The sequence below is a fragment of the Rhinolophus sinicus genome, linkage group LG09, assembly GCF_036562045.2.
Source record: "Rhinolophus sinicus isolate RSC01 linkage group LG09, ASM3656204v1, whole genome shotgun sequence".
Taxonomy (NCBI): domain Eukaryota; kingdom Metazoa; phylum Chordata; class Mammalia; order Chiroptera; family Rhinolophidae; genus Rhinolophus; species Rhinolophus sinicus.
Window position 1 is genome coordinate 116,681,199 of NC_133758.1, and position 19,522 is coordinate 116,700,720.

Here is a 19,522-nt window from a genome sequence, read left to right on the forward strand (position 1 = left end):
GGCGCACCGTGAACTGTAACATCTGACCCCTCAGCCTTTCTCTCTCCCCATCTTGGTCTCCTGTCCCTGACTCCTCTACGCAGCCTCCTGCGAGCTGACGTCAAGTCCACCCTGCCCGCTGGCAGCTCCCAACCTGCATGTCCTTTGCTGCCCCTCTTCTCGACTCCACTTGTCTGGGTCGCACAGCTGCTTGGACATCGCCCCTTGGGCGTCCAGCCAGGTCCTCAAATTTAACACACTGACACTTACAGCCACTCTCATTTGTGCTGGATTTGCCAAAAGGCAGTCACAGCAGGTGCTCAGGCTACCAAGAAGTAATAAACTTCCAGGGAAAAATCTTGATATTCCAAAAATGTATCACAGCAGCTCGTCCTGTGGTGTGTAGTTTATTGTGAACTCTGTGGGGGAGGGGCGCCCAATACTTGCAGTGTCTGGGTCTCTGAGGTCTCAGTCCAGTATGCCCTCACCTCCAACAAGAACGTGTCCTCCCGGAACAGCCTTGGGAGCTGGTCACTCAGAGCATTCTCTCTAAAACCACCCTTCAGCCCTCTCTCACATTCCCATGTCAGGGTTTTAAATCTTGACCCTTCTCCTGCCTCAAAGTCCCACATACTCCCTGCCTCTCCACCAGCCACGTCCAGGCCCTGCTGGTTTGTGTCTGCAACACATCATCGCCTCCTAACAGAGCCCACCCATGCTGGCCTCTGCCATGGGTCACCTCCCCGAAGCACAAAGTAGAGGCATCGCGTCACACTCCTGTTTAACACAGCTCCGGGGACGGCCCCTGACTCAAGTCCAAACTCCCACCTATAAGTCAGGGCCTCTCTGATGGGCCCCAGTCTAGCTGCCTCCACTCTGTTCACTACCCCCTCCTCACAAATCCTGGGCTCCAGCTAAACTAGACTTCTAGCCATCTGGGAACAAATGTTCCCTCTGCCCAAAATAACCTACACCCATCTCCACCTGTTGTGATCTGTGCTTGAAGGGTTATTCAATAAATAGTACTGGGACAATTGGTCAGTTGAAGGAAATTTTTTAGATCTTTCACTTCATACCACACACCACAGTGTATTCCAGATAAACTAGAGTTAAATATAAGTATATGATATAATCACATATATTAAACATCAAACAGTAAAAAGTCTGAAAAAATATATGACTGTTGAATGAATATTTGAGAGGGTAGAAGATTCTAACCTTAAAAGCAAAGAATGAAATTTCAAAGGAAACAAAGCAATTGCCGACCTTGAAAAATAGCCAGCTATTTCTCCAGTAATATGGGTTTATTTGGGAACAACAAAGAATTGCAACTTGGGACATGCAGTCTAAAGGCAGGTAAGTCACCAGCAAGTCCAAAGAATAAAGAAGAGGAATGTTCTTTTATGGAGGAAAAAGAAGTTCAGAGGGTCTGTTGTAGACAAACAGTCAAGTGGAGGAAACTGGGAGTTTGAAGTATAGTGGATTTTCATTGGCTGAGTGGTTGCAGGGCAAGGAGATCCCCCTTCTTCCCGCTGGAGTAGAAAAACATCTGCCCGTTGGAAATGGAAGGTACGGCTCTTCCAGGTTGGGATAATTGACGATGAGGGTAGGGCAGGAGAGCTTCCCACACAGGCCTTTACTCCAATGTAATGAATGTTTCTGTTTATTAATCTTCACACAATAAATCTAACTCTAAAATAGAACTTGATTCGTTAAAATCAAACTGATAAGAAGTGAACAAAGGGGTGGAGAGTCCTTTCCATAAAGGGAATGTTGGGATCCCCATGCAGGGAAGTAGTCTGGTTAGCAAGAAATTATAGAAGGAGCTGCATGGATGGCTCTCATGAAGGCCACGTGATACCTGACACCACATTCCTTCCCTTGGGATTCAAAATGTCCAAATCCTCTCCAAGATTGAAATGTCCAAGGCCCCCAAATTTCATGTCTTCCCCTGGATTCTCCTGTGTTTGGCTGATAAGCTAGTCTTCTAATTTTGTTTGATTGGGCCTTTCTTTTCACATCAGATGGGTAATGTGGCCATGTCATAACAAGGTGTTTGAGGGTGATGAACACCCAATAGAGTGAACACCCAATCATCAGGCTTATGAACTACAAAGATAATCTTACTGGGTCTTTTTATGAAACAGGAGACGAGGTGATTAATACTCAGGGAAAGCTTCCTCTGAGTCAGGTTATATGCTTTATATGCTTTATCTCATTTATCAACTATAAAACAAAATTGACTGGGCTTTCTGTCACCAAACAGGATTTTCTCGGGGGAAAAAGAAAGTATTGCAATCCAGTACGAGTACCCACGGCGAGTCACACGAAGAAAAAAAGCAAAAAAGCAGTAAGTCCCTTTCACAGAGAGGAAGAGGACGGCGAGGGGAGGGTTGTGACAGCCGCAGAGCCCCATGGGGAACCGTTTTCCCTGTAGGTTCCCCTGACGACAGGTGGTGACAGCCCCTCCTCCCCCGTCCTCCTGATTCCGGTGCAGGTTACGGTCCTTGCCATTCATTTTCTCGTACGTAATTCTTATAACAGCCCAGGAGACAGGCACTATCATTCCCATTTAACAAATGAATAAACAGATTAACTCAACTGCCCAAGGTCACACAGCTGGTGCGGGATCGGGCCCAGGACGAGTGACTCTCCCCGGCAGAAAGCCGTGGTTTCCGCCTCTTTAACGCATCCGTTTCTCCATATACAGGACGCAGGAAACACGTATCTTCTGAGTTAACATGTAAAGTGGCGGTCAGTGCCTGTAACAGGTCTCGGTGACAGCCAAGGCCTTCCCTGAGCGCCCCGTGCCCGTCTCAGTTCAGGCCTTTACCACTGTGCCCGAGGTTGTGATGACGACGACAATGACAGCGACGTTACCGTGTTTCCCAGGCACCGTGCAGTCTGCGAACCAGAGCTGAGGGCACACTTCCTGCGCACCCACCGTACTTTAGGCTCCATGCTACACACGACTCACGGTGACTACCCAGCAATCCCAGCGGGTTGCTTTTGTTTCATTTGAGGGCAGGAGACCCCAGCATCGCCCCCCTTGAATGCCTCCGTGTAAAAGTGACTGTGTGGAGGCATAGCTCGTGTACCGTAAATGCGCTTATTTAAAGCCCACACTTCGACGGGTTTGGGCACATCTGTAAGAGCCGAACCACCACCACACGCGGCGTGCCCGTCACCCCCACGGTCCCCGCGGCCTTCCCACTCCGCCCCGCTCCGCCGTGACGTCACTGCCCTGCGCCCCGCCGCCGCGGCGGGCGGTGCTTCCGGCCGCCAGGACGCGGTGGGCGTGGCGGGTGGCGTCACGCAGGCGCGCGCCGGAAGCGGACGCGGGCCGGGCGGAAGTGGCGGGGCGGAGCGCGGGGGCGATGGGGGGCGGCGGCGGCGGCCGGCTATGAGCGGCGGGAGCGCGTGAGCGGGCCGGCGGCGAGGCTGGGGGCCCCGGAGAGCGAGCCGCAGGGCAGAGGGCGGGGACGCGAGCGCGGCGGGCAGCGGGCGGCGGCCAGGGCGCGGCGGCCGAGAAGATGGCGGACGGCGACAGCGGCAGCGAGCGCGGCGGCGGCGGCGGGCCCGGCGGCTTCCAGCCCGCGTCCCGCGGCGGCGGCGAGCAGGAGACGCAGGAGCTGGCCTCGAAGCGGCTGGACATCCAGAACAAGCGCTTCTACCTGGACGTGAAGCAGAACGCCAAGGGCCGCTTCCTCAAGATCGCCGAGGTGGGCGCGGGCGGCTCCAAGAGCCGCCTCACGCTGTCCATGGCCGTGGCCGCTGAGTTCCGCGACTACCTGGGCGACTTCATCGAGCACTACGCGCAGCTGGGCCCCAGCAGCCCCGAGCAGGTGGCGGCGGCGGCGGCCGAGGAGGGCGGCGGGCCGCGGCGCGCGCTCAAGAGCGAGTTCCTGGTGCGCGAGAACCGCAAGTACTACCTGGACCTCAAGGAGAACCAGCGCGGCCGCTTCCTGCGCATCCGCCAGACGGTGACGCGCGGCGGCGGCCCGGCGCCCGGCGGCCTGCAGAGCGGCCAGACCATCGCGCTGCCCGCGCAGGGCCTCATCGAGTTCCGCGACGCGCTGGCCAAGCTCATCGACGACTACGGCGGCGACGACGACGAGCTGGCGGGCGGCCCGGGAAGCGGCGCGGGGGGCCCCGGGGGCGGCCTGTACGGGGAGCTCCCGGAGGGCACTTCCATCACGGTGGACTCGAAGCGCTTCTTCTTCGACGTGGGTTGCAACAAGTACGGCGTGTTCCTGCGCGTGAGCGAGGTGAAGCCGTCCTACCGCAACGCCATCACCGTGCCCTTCAAGGCCTGGGGCAAGTTCGGGGGCGCCTTTTGCCGGTATGCGGATGAGATGAAGGAGATCCAGGAGCGGCAGAGGGATAAGCTTTATGAGCGACGCGGCGGAGACGAGTCTGAGGGTGAGGAGGGGGATGAGGATTGAGACTTGCCGCGTCCCCGACGGGCCCCCCACCCCACCTCCATCCCCCAGCCCCCCCAGCTGAACAGCTCCTCTTCCTGCTCATCCCCAGTGATTCACCTGCCGGGGAGCAGGGGAGGCCCCACGGGGAGAAAACAACGTTTAAAACAATGTAGTTGATGATGAGAAATAACCATAAGAGAACAGTCACGGACTATTAGAGAAAAGCAGGGAAGTTGCAAGGAACTGACAGCAACCTGCGGAGACAGGACACAGCGGCTCTCTTCCGCTGAGCAGTTAGTGTCATCTTCTGTTGCTTCCCAGCCGAGGTTCCTAAACCCATCAGGAGCGCCCTGGCCGGGACAGGTTCTCGCACACCACACCGGGCCCCAAGGAACACCTCTGAGGTCCCCTTACCCCTTGATGACAGCTGAGTATGTGTTGCACTTGGGAACTTGGTGGAAAGATGTCATCAGACCTCACTGTTGCAGTGTCTATCCCTTCTCCTTTGAAATGAGCATTTTGGATCTAGATCTTCATGGAATTCTTGATGAGAGAGGCCTTTGCAGTTTCTGGTACTGAGGGTACAGGTTTCATGAAAAGGAATGCAACTTGAAATCATCACGGACGGGGCAGAAGAGGAATTCAAGAAGTCACTGGGGAACACAGCAACAAATTGCATCTATTTTATTCAGAATGGTTTTGCACGCTACCTGGACCCTGGCCCATGTCTTGTCTTCACAGAATTGTTTTCCAGGCTGCAGATAGGTTCAGGTGTCAGTCCTTGAACTAGAATCTGTTACTAAAATATTTTAAAAGTTGGCAAAAATTCTTGAAAATTAAAAAGCAGTTTTACATTGGGGGTTGCTGAGCTAGGCACAAGGAAAAATCAGGCATAAAGCACAAGGAAAAAACTGTTTGAGTGGACTGGTTGCTGCTCACTAAAGTTCTTCCCATGATCTCTAAACAGGGAGATCATTACCAAGAACTAGCTTAGGTATGAATGACAGCCAGATCCCTGTGGCTCCGTGGTGTGAGCCAGTGAATTGTGGCTAATTCGGCTGTTTTGGCCACTGGTTGGCTGGATTTTAAACCATAAAACTTGAAAAAGGAACAGTGTGGCTACAAGCCTGAGCTTTAATGGAATATACATCCTCACAGAAAAGTTGGAAGTAACCAAAACTGAAGTCTTCCTCTATCTTCAGTTGAATCTGTGGATTTGTTCAGATACTAAAGATCCTCAGGTCCAGAATTCCAGCATCATTTATTCTTTTAAAATAAATTTTTAAGAACTTGATCCACTGTATCAGTACCTCACAATCAAAGTTGGCAGATGATGGATGCGCGATTCCAGCAACGTGCCCTTTGGAAGCTGAAATCCATCCGCATGGAGCCGGAGTGAACACGAATGTGCTGACTATCTCCTGGAAGCATTTTTATACCATCTTGAAATTTCAACAAACTGTCTTTTGCCGGGTTATCCAGCTGTCTTTCAAGAATAAAAGTTGGGGTTTTCAAGGATCGCCTCTTCTATATTTTAACTGGATTTTCAGTAGAAATGGTTTTTACTAATCAAGTTAATCCCACCCCATCGAAAGGTATTCATTCCTAGAAATGTCACAGACCTAGGTAACGTTCACTTTGAGTCGAATGGGAGCTAATGTTCTTTCCAAAGTTTCAGGTATGCTTTGTGCGACACCTTCTCAACCAGGAGGCAAGTAACCCACCTCCACAATCTTAGTATTTTTTTTTAACTGCATGACTGCCCTTTATTTGAGCTGCCTTTTAATTTATTGCATACCCTTTTTATTATCTTATTTTGGTATTATTCAATATATACAATCTTTTTGTATTTATTGGGAAATAAGTAATATACAAAAAGGTCGTTTTCATGCATTGTGGCTGAGAGGGAGGGAAATAATTGTGTATATAAAATTAGGTTTTTTTAAAAATTAGACTATGATTCAGAATACTGTTAATCTTAGATTTTTTTTTTTTTTAAGTGGAAGAGCCACAAACATCGGTGCCCTTTTCAGACTATTTCTCTACTCATCGTCCACAGTAGACTTTTTAAACAGATTTTTTTTTAAAGCTTTTCTTTTTTAAAAATTTTTCTCCGTTGCAAAGAATGTTTCCTAAATTGTATGGGAGCAATAGTATTTTCGATGTTTTAATGACATCCATATACTTGTACTGTATTTTGTACCACAAGGCAGCTGTTTTCAATAATGTCCTGCTGTATTTACCTATGTGTTGAGTGTTTATTTCTTTGCTGCGGAGAACAAAACCCTAAGTAGTTTTAGTAAAGGAGCTGAGAAACTAGCATTAGGTTTGCAGAAACTGTTTAAGTTTCAAACTCTGAGGCAGCAATGAGAATTAAGGTTGCAGCAGTTAGTTGGCTGCTATAACTTCTTCATTTTCAGACCATGTACAATTCCTGTGTAGACCAACTTGCTTTCTTGCTTCAGCGGTGGTCCTGTTGCTCAGCAGCAGTGAGCCGGTTCAGTTTTGCAAAGGTGCAGTACCTCTCCTTTTTAAGGGGTTGGTTTATTCTTTTTTCTTTTCTTTTTGTCTGGCTGAATTGCAGTAACTAGCCTTGCCTTTCTATTCTGTAGAAATGACAGGGTCTTCACAATCCTTACCAGTGGCTACTAAGCTATAATTAGCTGAATAGAAAGAATGTGGAAGTGGTCTGAGGCGTATAGAGTATATGCCAAGAACACTGCCATATATGGAATCAGCTTTGGTTACCAGAGAAGTTTTCTTAGTCATTAGACCATAGAACAGTAATATATCATATGTAAATCTTTAGATATCAATTGGAAAATCCTCCGAAAAAAGGAGCAAAGAATGCATAAGCTATGTGTTGGAAAAGTAATTTATATTAAAATTTTGACCTGCCTATGTAAGAGTCAGTGGTAAATAAATGTCATAGTGGTGGGTTTTAAGTCTTAACCAATCTCAGAGGTTTGTTTCTCCTGCAGGGGCAGTCGATGGCCTCTCTTCCCACTGCAGGAGGGCTGAGGACTGATGTAGCATTTCACTGATCCTCATTCCAGTCACTAGGGACAATAGAAGTCTGCAAAACACAGAGACTGCACTTCTGATGTGTTCTGTTAAACGAGGCGGTATTAACGGGACATCTTGGAGAATTCGGTCGTAAATATGGCTTATTAAAGGAAATGATTGTTGTTAAATCCAGGCAGAAAATGTAGTGTTTTCAACCACTGCTGTGAACAGTGATTTAGGGCTTGTATTTTGACCTTGGCAAACATCCCAGCTAATGACATATTCAAAATCGTCATATTCCTGAGAAGTAGGGAAGTAAAATTCTTCTCCAATAATTGGTGGAATGTTCCTTTCTCAAACTGCTGCAGTTACAGAAGTGAGAAGTCCAATTTTAGGAACAGAATTGAAAGAGCAAAACTCTGTGACGAGATCCCAGGTTCCCTCCTGGTTTCTATTGTCCCTACCTGTCATTCGAGTAGAATGGTAGTTCTAGTCAGCAGAGGAAGTTGTCAGTGCATATGCCGCACCGAACACAGTGTAAATCTGCATGGCACCAAAAATCAAAGCGAAAACCAAACCAAAACCCAGACACCCTATGTTACTGTGGGAGGCGTGTAGGTGGTACAATGACTGGAGCTGTGATAGTCACACGGCTGCTTGTCAGGTCACTTTCCATAATTATTTACCGCAAAATGATTGAGAGGCTTCCAGTGTGGGCAGCCATTAACCTCCTGTTTCCTTTGTTACCTCTTGATCACTTTGCAGTAAATTGCAGGTCTTTTAAGAGATTCAAGCTTCAGTTTTCTCAAATCAAAACAATTATTCTGTCTTACCTGAAAATGCAGGGTTGTGGGCAAGAGAGGCGGTTATAGTAGTGCCCTCATATTGAGTGGTCTGTAAACGGCTGCACACCTCAGGCGCTCAAGTTGCTGAGGACGCTTTGTTCAATGACCTTGACTGGCTATTTACAGGGGGTAGAATGATCTGCACAAGGTATTAAAAGGTGACAGTTCATTGCGTCTACCTTGTTCTTGAGGTGAACGAAATTAAGAAGCTTGAGTGTGTAAGCCATGCACATAAGTATTCTTCACTGTAGATTCTGTTTTCATTTGAACCCGATTATGATACTTTGTCCAGTGTACAACCGATCTCTCAGTAGATATTCATTTGCAAATAGTGTGGCCTTGATCGGGGAGAAAGGGGAGGAGAGAAGGGACTTTGTAAAAATGACTCGTTGCCGAGTCGTCTGCAGCACTCTTAGTGTCTAATGTGTCTCCTTATTGATTGGGGAAATGTAATGTTTGGATCCTGGAGTTAGTAATCCAATTGAGTTGTCTTCTATTTTTAGGAAGTATCAGAATTGCTCTGATAAGTACAAAGTTCACTGCTTTGGTGTTCAAGCTCAGGTTGTAGAATATATATAATGGTGTAAAAATCCCACCGTTAACTCTTAAAAAGCAGTTTTCATTTTAGTACACCCTGAGTCACGTGCATGAGGCTTGTTCAGAGAGCAGAGCCTCCCATCTTTTTTTGCTTCCCATTTTGTACTTCATTGAGAACATGTGGAGTGATCTTATGTTGTATGTTGTCATTTTAACCCTAACATTTTTCTCAAGATAAGCACTTTTTGATCATGAGAGACGTGGAATCTGTGTGACATGTATCGTGGTTCCTTGGGCCCCGTAGATAAGCTGCTTGTGAAGATTGTTCTGACTGGTAGGAAGAGTATGGCTCATTGCAAATTAGAAAGTTTGTACTATTGATCCAGAATGCATTTTGCTGGCTTCCAGTGGTTGGAGAGTGACAGTGCTGCATTCACAGTGTAGTTAGTTACTTTCCCTTGAGCCTTAAGGCAACTTTTTTTTTTTTTTTTTTTTTGTCAACAGTGCTGAAATTAGAGTCAATGGATGAGCTGACCAGTTGTCAAGGTTGGTTTTAGAGTCCTGTAAGCCAATTAGCTATCTTCCTGAACAGCCACTATTCCCATTGAATAAACTGGATAATGGGTGTGGGGCTGGGGCAGGTGGATGGGGGAGGGGGAGGGCATTGTAGAAAAGAACCACATTTACCTTAAAAACAGAAAATGTTGATGCCCCGTTTGAAATTCCAAACATCAGGTAGAAATGGCAGATTGTAACTTCATTTCCCATTTTTAATCTAGAAAAACAGTCATTAATTTTCAAGTGTCAGACCCGAGGAGTGTCGAGAGCTCACAGGAAAAGCCCCCTGAATGGTGCGTTCTCTTGATACAACTAGCTTTCCTATTTAGTTAAAGTCACCATTCCCAGTCCTCAGTCTTAAAACTTAGTTTCATTACCGATGGATTTAACAGACTCATTTCAACAAATGTGGTCCAATTGCCAGTACTGAAAATTAAATTTAGAAAATAATAAAATTGCATCGTGAAAACTTATTAAGTAATTTCCAACTGATATCCGTATGTCTATCCATGTAAGACCTTTATGAATGTATTTTATATTTCCTAATGAAATAGGGAATATGCCATCAGTGTAATCACCTTTATTGTTTTACTTCTCACTTGAAAATCTGACTCATGCCTCTTGAATTAGACATTCCAGTTGCGAGAGGTAACGCCCTGTGAAAACAACAGCAAATGCCATGTCGTAGTTTCACTGCTCAGTAGGACTTCTAGTAAAGGGAGGACAGAGCTTTATTTGAAGCCCAAATGTTACCATTTTTTTCTACAGGTGATTCTAACAAAAGGTTTGATAAAAGAGAGACTGTCGGTGTAGTTAACATGAGACTTTGGGTCTTGGAGCAAGTCTCACTTTGCCTGTATCATATGTAAAATCTCCCTCGACATGGAGAAGAGGGCTGGGCACATCTCTCGCGTGAAGACACGTGGATTGTTGGAAAGAAAGCGATAGACCCGTCCAAGTTCATTGTCCATGAGCATATTGCAAAAGACAGTCTGTCTTTTTTATCCTACCTTCAATAACTTCCACAGCTAAGTCTGTCAAGACAACTAAGTTAGACCATCTCTTCCTTCTTAGAGACAGACTCATCCCCAGTCTTACCCTGTCGCAGCAACAGGCTGGTTCACAAGTCTGTATATTTGGAAATTGCATGGCAAGTAGTATATTTTTTCCCTTTTAAAATTACTTTTTCAGGGACGTATAACCGCAGGGAGAGTCCAAAGAAAATTGATAAACAGGATTTTACGGTATCACTAAGTACATTTGTATGTAGGAATTTGGGAGTTTCCTTATAAACTGTTCAGATGTGAAGCATAAACCCTTTTCTCCCAGCCCACCTGTCACCTCTGTACAGAAGCTCTGGATTCCTAGAAGTTAATGGATGGGCCAGGCCAGAAACTGGTTTTAAATGAATGCAGAGCATACTCACAAAGTCAACAGTTTTGCATGTTATGGTGGCAGGCAAGCATATTTGAGTTTTTTCAACGATTATCAATATTTGGATAATTAAGATTATTAGTGGATTTGGACGTCTTTTTTCTAAAGTTCTTGAAAAGGTAATAGGGATTTATTCTTCCTTTTGCACCTTCATGCAGGTGTTTTTCCACGATCTTTTTTTAAAATCCATCCGTCTCCTGTGGTGTTTCCAGGTAACGCTTTCCATTCTGTAGGAACCTGCCCGCCAGCCACCTCCCAGGGCTTCCTCAGACTGAGGCTTCGCTCTAGGGTGGGGTGGATGTCCTCCCAGTGGAGAACCCATAGCTGTGATTTCAGTGATGTCAAGCAGATCTCTGTAGCAGGAGACAGTTTCCTGATGTATGTGGACAAGTAGAGTTGGGGCCGGAGGTTACTTGATGGCGGTTTTGCGTTGTCTCGGTCTGTAAATACCCACATACTTGTGTTGTAAACCAAGTGTGTCCTATATGTGAATTTGTAGGACTGATTTCTGCTTCAAGAGAAGCCGCACCTTTCATTTTATAAGGTCCCCTCCACCTGTAACCCTATAAATATTTGTAAATAGAACACTGAAATTTGTAGTGATAGGATCAGTTTGGGAATATCTGCTGAGAGACCAAAAAGTTCATTTTTTTAAGTACCTTGGTTAAAGAGTAAAGATTATTCCTCCTATTTTTAAAAGAAGAATGCACTTTAACAAACAGCTGCATGGGCAATTCAGACAAACCCATTCAGAATCACACTTCCTGGAGACTGTTGAAAGCAGAGTCTCGTGGGCTGTTGATCCCACTGCCTGGAGGTTGCAGCTCACGTTGGGTCAGTGTCCAGACACGCAGGGCTTCTTCAGAAGAGCAATGTGAATACGGCCAGAAGCTTCAGACAGGTCTCTTAAGTGGCGGTCCCGTATTTACCACTAACTAGCAAAACTGACAGAAAAACTCACAGAGAAAGTTTAAGAATCCTTACTGCTGGTGTGTACTCCTTACAATAGCAGACTTTTGCAAATGGAGTTTTACAGTCTATATTTAAAAATTGTATGTTTGTAACAAATAAAGTATGCGGAAAAGAGACCATCTTGTGCTGGTGTCTAATTTGAGGAATTATCTGGGGGTGGGGAGGGAAAGGCCACACACCATCTGCTGAGGCTCACGTGGGCCTGGAATTGGCTGACTTCCCACTGAAATGACTTCCAAGCCATTGCACGTTTCATCTGAACGATAGCCCGTTCTAGAACCTCTGGGTCCCCATAACCCTTTTCTAGTTAGTAAGCAGTCTGCGGAGTAAAAGCAGCAAGTGAGCTTCATGCTTTGGTTCACTTCCAGACAGGCCCCTTGTCGCTTTCCTTAGTTTCTTCCTATTCTACTGGCTTTTCGGCCTTATCATTTCGAGTGGGTGTGAAGAAACTTCCCTCATGGCTCATCATCATAACTGACTTCTTAGGGAGGAGTACGTTGGGCCAGTCTTACCCCAGTGTTATAGGAAAAATAAAGTGTCTGTAGATACCAGCCATGGTCCCCAGTCTTCATCTCAGAAGCCCCTTTACACTCAGTTTACTGAAGACCCCCCCCCCCCAAGGAGCTTTTTATCTTTTGGGGTTATGTAATTGATACATATCCTATTAGAAATGAAACCATTTTAAAGATCAAAATAGGTATACATTCCATCCGCTATTGCCAGTGATGCTATCACATCATTTAGTGTCCGGAAAAACTAAAGTGAGAATTAACATGAACAGGGCAAATTACAATATTAAGGCTCCCTGAGAGTCTTGGGGTTCTCCAGGGGTCAGCCTCAGAACCACTGAACTAGACTGGGACGATTCATCACACCTTTCTAAAGATGAGGGATGGGCTGGAGATGAGATTACTCATCCAGTTGTGCCTGTGTTTTCTCTCCATTAGAGGTTCTCGCTATGAAATAATTACTCCCACCCCCACACTGACTCTCCCGTGACTGCCCACTCTGGCCATCTGGCGGGATTTTCAGTGCTGCCTCAGAAGCACCTGGAGAGCCTGGACTAGGCCGCCCAGGCACTGCCCAGGCCAATGGGGTCAGAATCATGGACACAGTGTTGTGTGTGTTTCACCTTGTTAAGCTGCCCCGTGTGAATCAGGGATGAGAGCCTGTGGGGTCTTGTGTGTACCATGTTTCCCCAAAAATAAGACCTAGCCGGACAATCAGATTTAATGTATCTTTGGGAGCAAAAATTAATATAAGACCGGGTCTTATTTTACTATAAGATCGGGTCTTTACAATATAATGTAATATATAATATAATATATAATGTAATACTGTAAGACTGGGTCTTACATTAATTTTTGCTCCAAAAGACGCATTAGAGCTGATTGTCCAGCCCGGTCTTATTTTTGGGGAAACGGGGTAAGGCAGAGAGAGACAGGAAGGGCTGGGAATCTGCTAGAGGAAAACAAGCAGGACGACGGGGACCCCTTGAACAGGTGGCAGCACGTGGCCTTTGCCCCCTGGCTGCATTCCTGCAGTTCCTTCAGCACCACTTAAACCCCAAAAAGAATCGGCGGCATCGCGTGCAAGTGCCATCCCAGGGCTTTGCTCACACAGCCACCCCAGTTACTGAGCGGGTCCCGCTGGCCTGCGTGGAGCCTGAGAAGCTGCATTTCTAGCAAGTTCCAGATGCGGCTGCTGCTGGTGGTCGAGAACCCACTTGGAGCCTTGCTGCAGAAATCACAAAAGATCTGGGGACGTTAGCCCACTTGTCGCCAACTGCGCTCACCCGATGCATTGGTCCTGCCAAATTTTTCAGCTGGATGTGAAGTTGTCACTGCGCATGAAGTTCTGGGTGCAGCAGCCACACCTCAAGGAATTGGAGTATGACTTCAGAGTTTGAATATTTTGTGAGTGATATTCTATCCCCGACTCTGTCGTAAACTAATGGTGTGACTCTGGGCAAGTGTCTTTAACAGGAAAAAATCCGTAAGGTCCTACAACAGTGTGGTTTCCTGGAGAAGCCACGGGGCCTGAGGGAGGTGAGAGCCACCTGGTGGTGAGCACTGAAATCTTTGGAATAACTGTGTGCCTGCTGGTCATTTGTGAATTCATTCATTCAATTATGGGGTAGCTATGTGCCAGGCGTTGCACTCGGTGTGGAAGATATGGCCTGTGGTCCAAATGGAACTGACAATTTAGTGGGTCGAGAGAATAGGAGAAAGCTTTCCACGATAACTAGGAGGAACTATGGTCCATTGGACAGAGGTATATTTGAGGTTAAAATGTTCTAGTTCATGTGAACCTGGGTCTCCAGGTGTAGGATGGGCTGCAGCTCAAACTTGCTAGACATACCTCCTTCCTCAGTAAAAGCAATCTCTAGTCCTAAGAAGCCACTTCCCCAGACCCCAGGGAGGAAGTGAGCCCAGCGCAGGTGGGAGAATCCGCTCAGAGCCCTGGTGTGTTCTTTCCGTTCTCCCTCTGGCATCACTCATCACACGTTAGGGCCTGGGAGGGGTGAGGTTCCACCGCTGGGCTGTGTACCCCGAGCTTTTGCAGCTGGTGGGCACGAGCGCTGGGCTCTGGCCAGGTCCAGTAGGTGTTCCTTTTCCCCGCCCACGATTCCCTCAAGAGAGGCGACAAACAGGTTTCTCTTGGAACCTGAGTAAACCAGTCTCCAGAGCTAATAAGCAGACCTCAATCCAAGCAACAGAATTGGTTGGCAACTTTGTTCCTGACCCAGGCCTTCTCCTCAGGAGAGAGGGCACTGTTGAAACTCTAAGATATAACTTCTCTTTGACTTTTGTGATACAGTGTAGACCTCTCAGCGGGCCCAATTCAGGTCTCCAGACTAGCTAGTGGCAAGAGTGAGCACACATCTAAACCTGCTCTCGCACCTGCTGCACCATACTGCCACGGAGAGAATAGCACTCCGATGCTAGGAGCCTGAGACGACACGTGACAGCGCCATGGGTACCCCGCAAAACTTAGCATTAGTTCTGATGCTTTCTGCAGAAAGGCCGCCAGACGTAGAAACTGGAGGACACACTCATCAGTGTTCTCAGGATATGGTATCTGAGACCAAAATTAAAATAGATCCCTGAAGTTAAAAAAAAAAAAGAAAGAAAGAAACATGCTGATTTGGTACATCTGTATCAGTGACCAAGACATTAGATGCTATGGTCTTCTATCAGAGTGAATAGCCTGGGACCCAGCCAGCACCCTCTGCATGTTAAAATCATGTTTCCCCTGCCAGAGCACAAATGGTTCAAAGTCGCAGTGCAGGAGGGGACTAGAACCAGGCAGGACTCAATATGAAATCAGTGACATGGAGCCATGTGGACCTGAAAATCATCCCTTTTATGCTATTTTATATTTTCCCCATCCTGGTGTCAATCAAGAAACAGCCAAGTTAATAAATAGGAATGAGATGTGGTCCATTTAATCAACTGGAGATCAGGATTCCCAAGGGTCATTTACACAACGGAGGTTGGAAGCGCAGACTGAGACCTATGGGTACAGGACTGGCCCAGACAAACCATCACACAGGCTCTCCCTCTTCTCACTTTCAGGGCTACCAGGAAGTCCTCCAAGGACCCCTAGACTCCCACCCTCAAAATTGTCCTGTCCTTTGCCTCATTTATTCAGTACCTCTCATAATTGGTGGGCATCGTTTTTGGCAGTTACAGTCTCCAAACTTTCTTATTATAAAAATGCACACTCAAATTCCAACAAATGTGAACAGTAGAGAATCACCGTAAGAAAAATGAATGTGCTCTTTCTCCAAACCCACTCCCTCAAGGTAAGCACTGCTGAACACTCTAGCATGCAGCCTTTTCAAACCTTTTGATAATTTAAAAAATCTCGACAGTGTTATGTGACTCTCACATTAAGGTATGTACTGATGTACTATATTGGGAAAAATTTGTATTAGCTTAATAAGTTAAACGACAGGGAAGTCATGTTAGGTATGTTGATGGCTATTTCCTTTGGTATTTTCTAATGTACATATCTTATTACTAACTGTGCCACAAAGCCAACCACTGTTATGCCAAAATTAAATTGAGAAGTAATTTAATTCTTCATTATTTTAGGTTCCATTCAATCAGGCAAATTCATCTTTAGTCATAAAATAGAAACTTGGGGGCCTCTGGAGTTCAGAGAAAACGTCTTTTTTTCATGAGTTCTGATGAATGGAGCCTTCACTGGTTACACGTCACAAGTCTGTTCTACTCTGTGTATTTCCCTTTTAGGTAAACAACATGCATTTAAAATTAGTCACTAAATGAAGTGATACTCTGAGGAGAATTCATTCAACTGGGTACAGGGATCCAGGTACCCTTAGCTTTTGTGTTATGAAACTATTGTTCAGTTTAGGAATAAGAAAATTTGTTGTTTTTTTTTATGTTATATGACCTACAGTGAGTTCTTTTTGTGTAAAAACAAAAGTCCTGATCCTATCCACATCTAGCTGCTTCTGACCTTGAAGCTGTGGCTTAGAATTCAGAGAAAGGCTTCATGAATATATAGTGTGTCCCATGCAATGCATAGTTCAGAACATAAAGGCAGGGTCCCCACCTCTAGGATAAGTAATATAAAAAGAGAAAATGTGTTCGGTTTTCAGGGAAGAATGGCAGAAAATAGTCTTCTGAGGGAGGGAAAGCTGTTGTCAGCAATGTGGAATGTTCTAGTCCAGCAGCTGCCAATTTTCTGGCAGGGAAAACCCAGCTGGCGATATTGCTCAGGCAAGTGAGTCATCAGCACAGCTCCTCATTTGACCCACACCTTTTCTAGTGGGGACTGCGAGTCTCTTTTGGATACAAATGCTGAGCTCTCCCAGACCTTTGTCAGCTCAGTTTCTCTTTTGTGGACAAGACTTAGGACAGGAACAAGTTTCCGGAGACTCTTGGGGTTTCCATTGCAGCATTTCTACACTGTGACTACCCCTCAGCCTTCAAAGGCCACACTCTGAAGGAGTACTTCATGTTATTTCCTGTCAGTCCGTTTTCTATGTGAATGAATGAATGCAAATTCTCTTTAAGGAGAGATTCAAACACCATTTGTTGAAAACTGCTTTCCCCATTGAATTTTCTTGACATCATTGTTAAATGTGAACTGACCACAGGTGCATGGGGTTATTTCTGGACTCTGAGTCTATTCCATTGATGTATGTCTGTCCTTATACCAATCAGTACACCATCTTGAAGGCTGCAGCTTTGCAGTAAGTTTTGAAATCAAGAAATGTGTCCTCCAACTTCATTCTTTTTTCAAGATTGTTTTGGCTATTCTGGTTCTCTTACATTCCCATATGAACTTTTGGATGGTCTTGTCAATTTCTACAAGGAAGCAAGCTGGGTCTCTTGCAGATCTTTAGTTTTTTCCTGTTAAGAAGTTAACTTTTATTGGCCATTTATTATATACTCGGTACAGTGCTAAGTACTTTTTCATATATTACTGAATTAGTGTTCACTCAAAACTGGTAAAGTAGGTACTGCTATTTTCAGTTTTACAAATGACAAAAGCCTTGGTAATATTAAATACCTTGCCCAGATCACACAGCTGGTAAGCTGAGGAGTCTGGGCTCAAACTCAAGTCTTTCCATAGACCATATTGACTATCTAAGTGGCTTTTTAAAGAAAAAAGTGTTAGTTAATTGGAATTAAATTTTTCTCAATTCGTCTATAAACTTGAAAGCAATCTATTTATAATTAAATGACAGATTATTTTTTAAAAAAGTATTAGTATTCTTCCTTTCATTCACCAAGTAATATTTACAGGGTGCCTGGTACTGTACCAAGCGAAGGGTGATGACCTATAAAAGATTTCTGTGCACTGAGGGAACCAATACAACTCAGCATGATAAGCACGGATGACAGCAAAACACACTGGGGCTGTAGGGCACTTCGTCCAAGTCAGGGATGTCCAGGGAAGACGATCTGAAGAAAGTGATGTCTTTGCTGCCACTTGAAGGATGACGAAAAGTCAGCCAGGGAGAAGCTGAGACCAAGGGCTGTCTCAGGCAAAGGTAAAAGCATGTGCAAAACAAGATCGAGTTTAGGGTGTGGGAGGGTGACAGACAAAATAGGAAATGTGCAGAGGCCAGAAAATACAGGGCCTCTGCCATGCTAAGGATTTGGATTTTGTCCTAAAGTTGCAGATGTTAAGGAAAATACACTAAGAACTGTATTTTAGAAAGAGTGGAGGGTGGAATGAAGGACAGGGATAGCGCATTCGTTGAACACGCTTTTGCAGTGATGCAGGCGAGAAATGACAAAGGCTAACCTAAAGCAGTGGCAATGGACATGGCCAAAAGAAAACGCCAGACTCGAGATAGTAAATAGATGAGGTGGGAGGGAGCTGGTGAAAATCACAGCAGCTACACCAGCCTTCTTTCAGTTCCTTCACACGGACAAGTCTTTCTGGCTTCAGGGGCCTTCACACTTGCTTCCTTCCCCCTTCTGGACACCACCCACCCCATCTGCGTTACATCCCCTCTGCTTCTCCCTGTCCTTTCTTCTCGCACGGGCACCTACTGATTCACACACGTTTGCTACACTGACACCTGTCCCTGCCGTAAAGGGTTGGAAGGGCAGGGACATGCCTGTTTTGCTAGCGCGAGTCCCCACGATCCAGTGCAGTGCCTGCGAGCAGGAGCCACGCGGCGACTTGCGGAAGGAATGGTTCCCAGGCCTCTGACTCCATTCCTGAGGCCGGAAGCACCAGAGGGGCGGGGAGAAGCACGGTTATTGACAGCTGACGCTATTAACTCCTAATTCTTCTCCCTCGTTTCCGGGTTTCCCGTTAACCTGGGCGCTTGGCTCCACAGCTCAGATTTCCCTGGACCCTCCTTCCTCACGCTCGTCTCCACCTTCACTCGCCGTTTTCCGCTTAGCTCAGCTCCTCGTCTCCTCGAACTCCAGTGGCTTCCCTTCTTCTCACGTCCCCACGGTGCTCCCCCGTGTCGGATCATTCACACTTGAGGACAGGGTCCGCCCGCCTGAGGACACACTCCTGAAATGCCAGCCTGGGGAACCCCCGCGCGGTCGGGGGCCGCCTGCCCGTGGGCGCCAAGACACCGTGAAAAGAAGGAACGGCTTAAGGCCGCAACGGCTGACAACACGACCGGAGAAGCCGGGCCGGCCTGGGACAGCCTGCGGGAACTGCCGTGAGCGGACACGCCCGCCCTCGCGCTGGTCCCTCAACGTCGCAGCGGCCGTGGGGACGCCGACCCCACTACCGGGCGTCCCCACGGCTAACGTAAAGCCGCGGGAAGGTGCTGAGGAGGGCCGCCGGCCCGGGAATCAGTGTCCGCCACGACGGGAGTCCCCCTAACACCAAGTCCTGGGAGTCTGTGAAAATCCCCCGGGAAAAGCGACGTCTACAACGCTTCCTTCCGAGCAGTTTTCAGAACCGGGAGAGCCGCCCCCGAGTACGCGCGGGAAAACCACCCAATCGCCCCCCGATTGGCTAATCCCGCAGTCGTTCCCAGCCGCCCGCCCCCTTGCTCGCGGGTGATGTTCCCATTGGCTAACTTCCGCAAACCTTACGCCCTCACTGGTTCGTCCTTCCGTTCGTCAGACTCGGGCCGTGGACACAAGCGGAGAGCGGCGGGTGAACTCTCTCCCCACCTCGCGCACAGGCACGTCTGTGTTGGGGCCGGAGGCCCCGCCCCACGTGCCGTGTGCAAAAACAAACAGCCGTTAGGGAGGCGGTGCCAGGGGCGGGATCGGGCTAGAAGTAGACGCGTGATTGGGCGGCTAC

The 19,522-nt window shown here is 47.0% G+C and overlaps 1 protein-coding gene, 1 long non-coding RNA gene and 1 other non-coding gene across 3 annotated transcripts; 1 reads left to right on the forward strand and 2 right to left on the reverse strand.

Moving 5' to 3' along the window:
* Nucleotides 1-1,997: 1,997 nt before the first annotated feature.
* On the reverse strand, nt 1,998-2,098 carry LOC141567031 (small nucleolar RNA U13). Its single transcript, XR_012489431.1, has one exon. It is a non-coding gene; the product is annotated as a small nucleolar RNA U13 (small nucleolar RNA).
* A 1,280-nt stretch (nt 2,099-3,378) lies between these two features.
* Nucleotides 3,379-11,871, forward strand: PURB (purine rich element binding protein B). The gene has a single exon (XM_019731561.2). The coding sequence runs from the start codon at nt 3,513-3,515 to the stop codon at nt 4,422-4,424; it is 912 nt and encodes a 303-aa protein (XP_019587120.2). The 5' UTR covers nt 3,379-3,512; the 3' UTR covers nt 4,425-11,871.
* Nucleotides 11,872-15,177: 3,306 nt separating this feature from the next.
* LOC109447364 (uncharacterized) lies at nt 15,178-19,380 on the reverse strand. The gene is made up of 2 exons (XR_012489403.1): nt 18,363-19,380; nt 15,178-17,142 (listed from the first exon to the last, which is right to left on the reverse strand). It is a non-coding gene; the product is annotated as an uncharacterized LOC109447364 (long non-coding RNA).
* Nucleotides 19,381-19,522: the final 142 nt, after the last annotated feature.

Bases quoted from the DNA above. Each gene is read 5' to 3' on its own strand.
- PURB (XM_019731561.2), top strand. From the start codon at position 3,513: ATGGCGGACGGCGACAGCGGCAGCGAGCGCGGCGGCGGCGGCGGGCCC.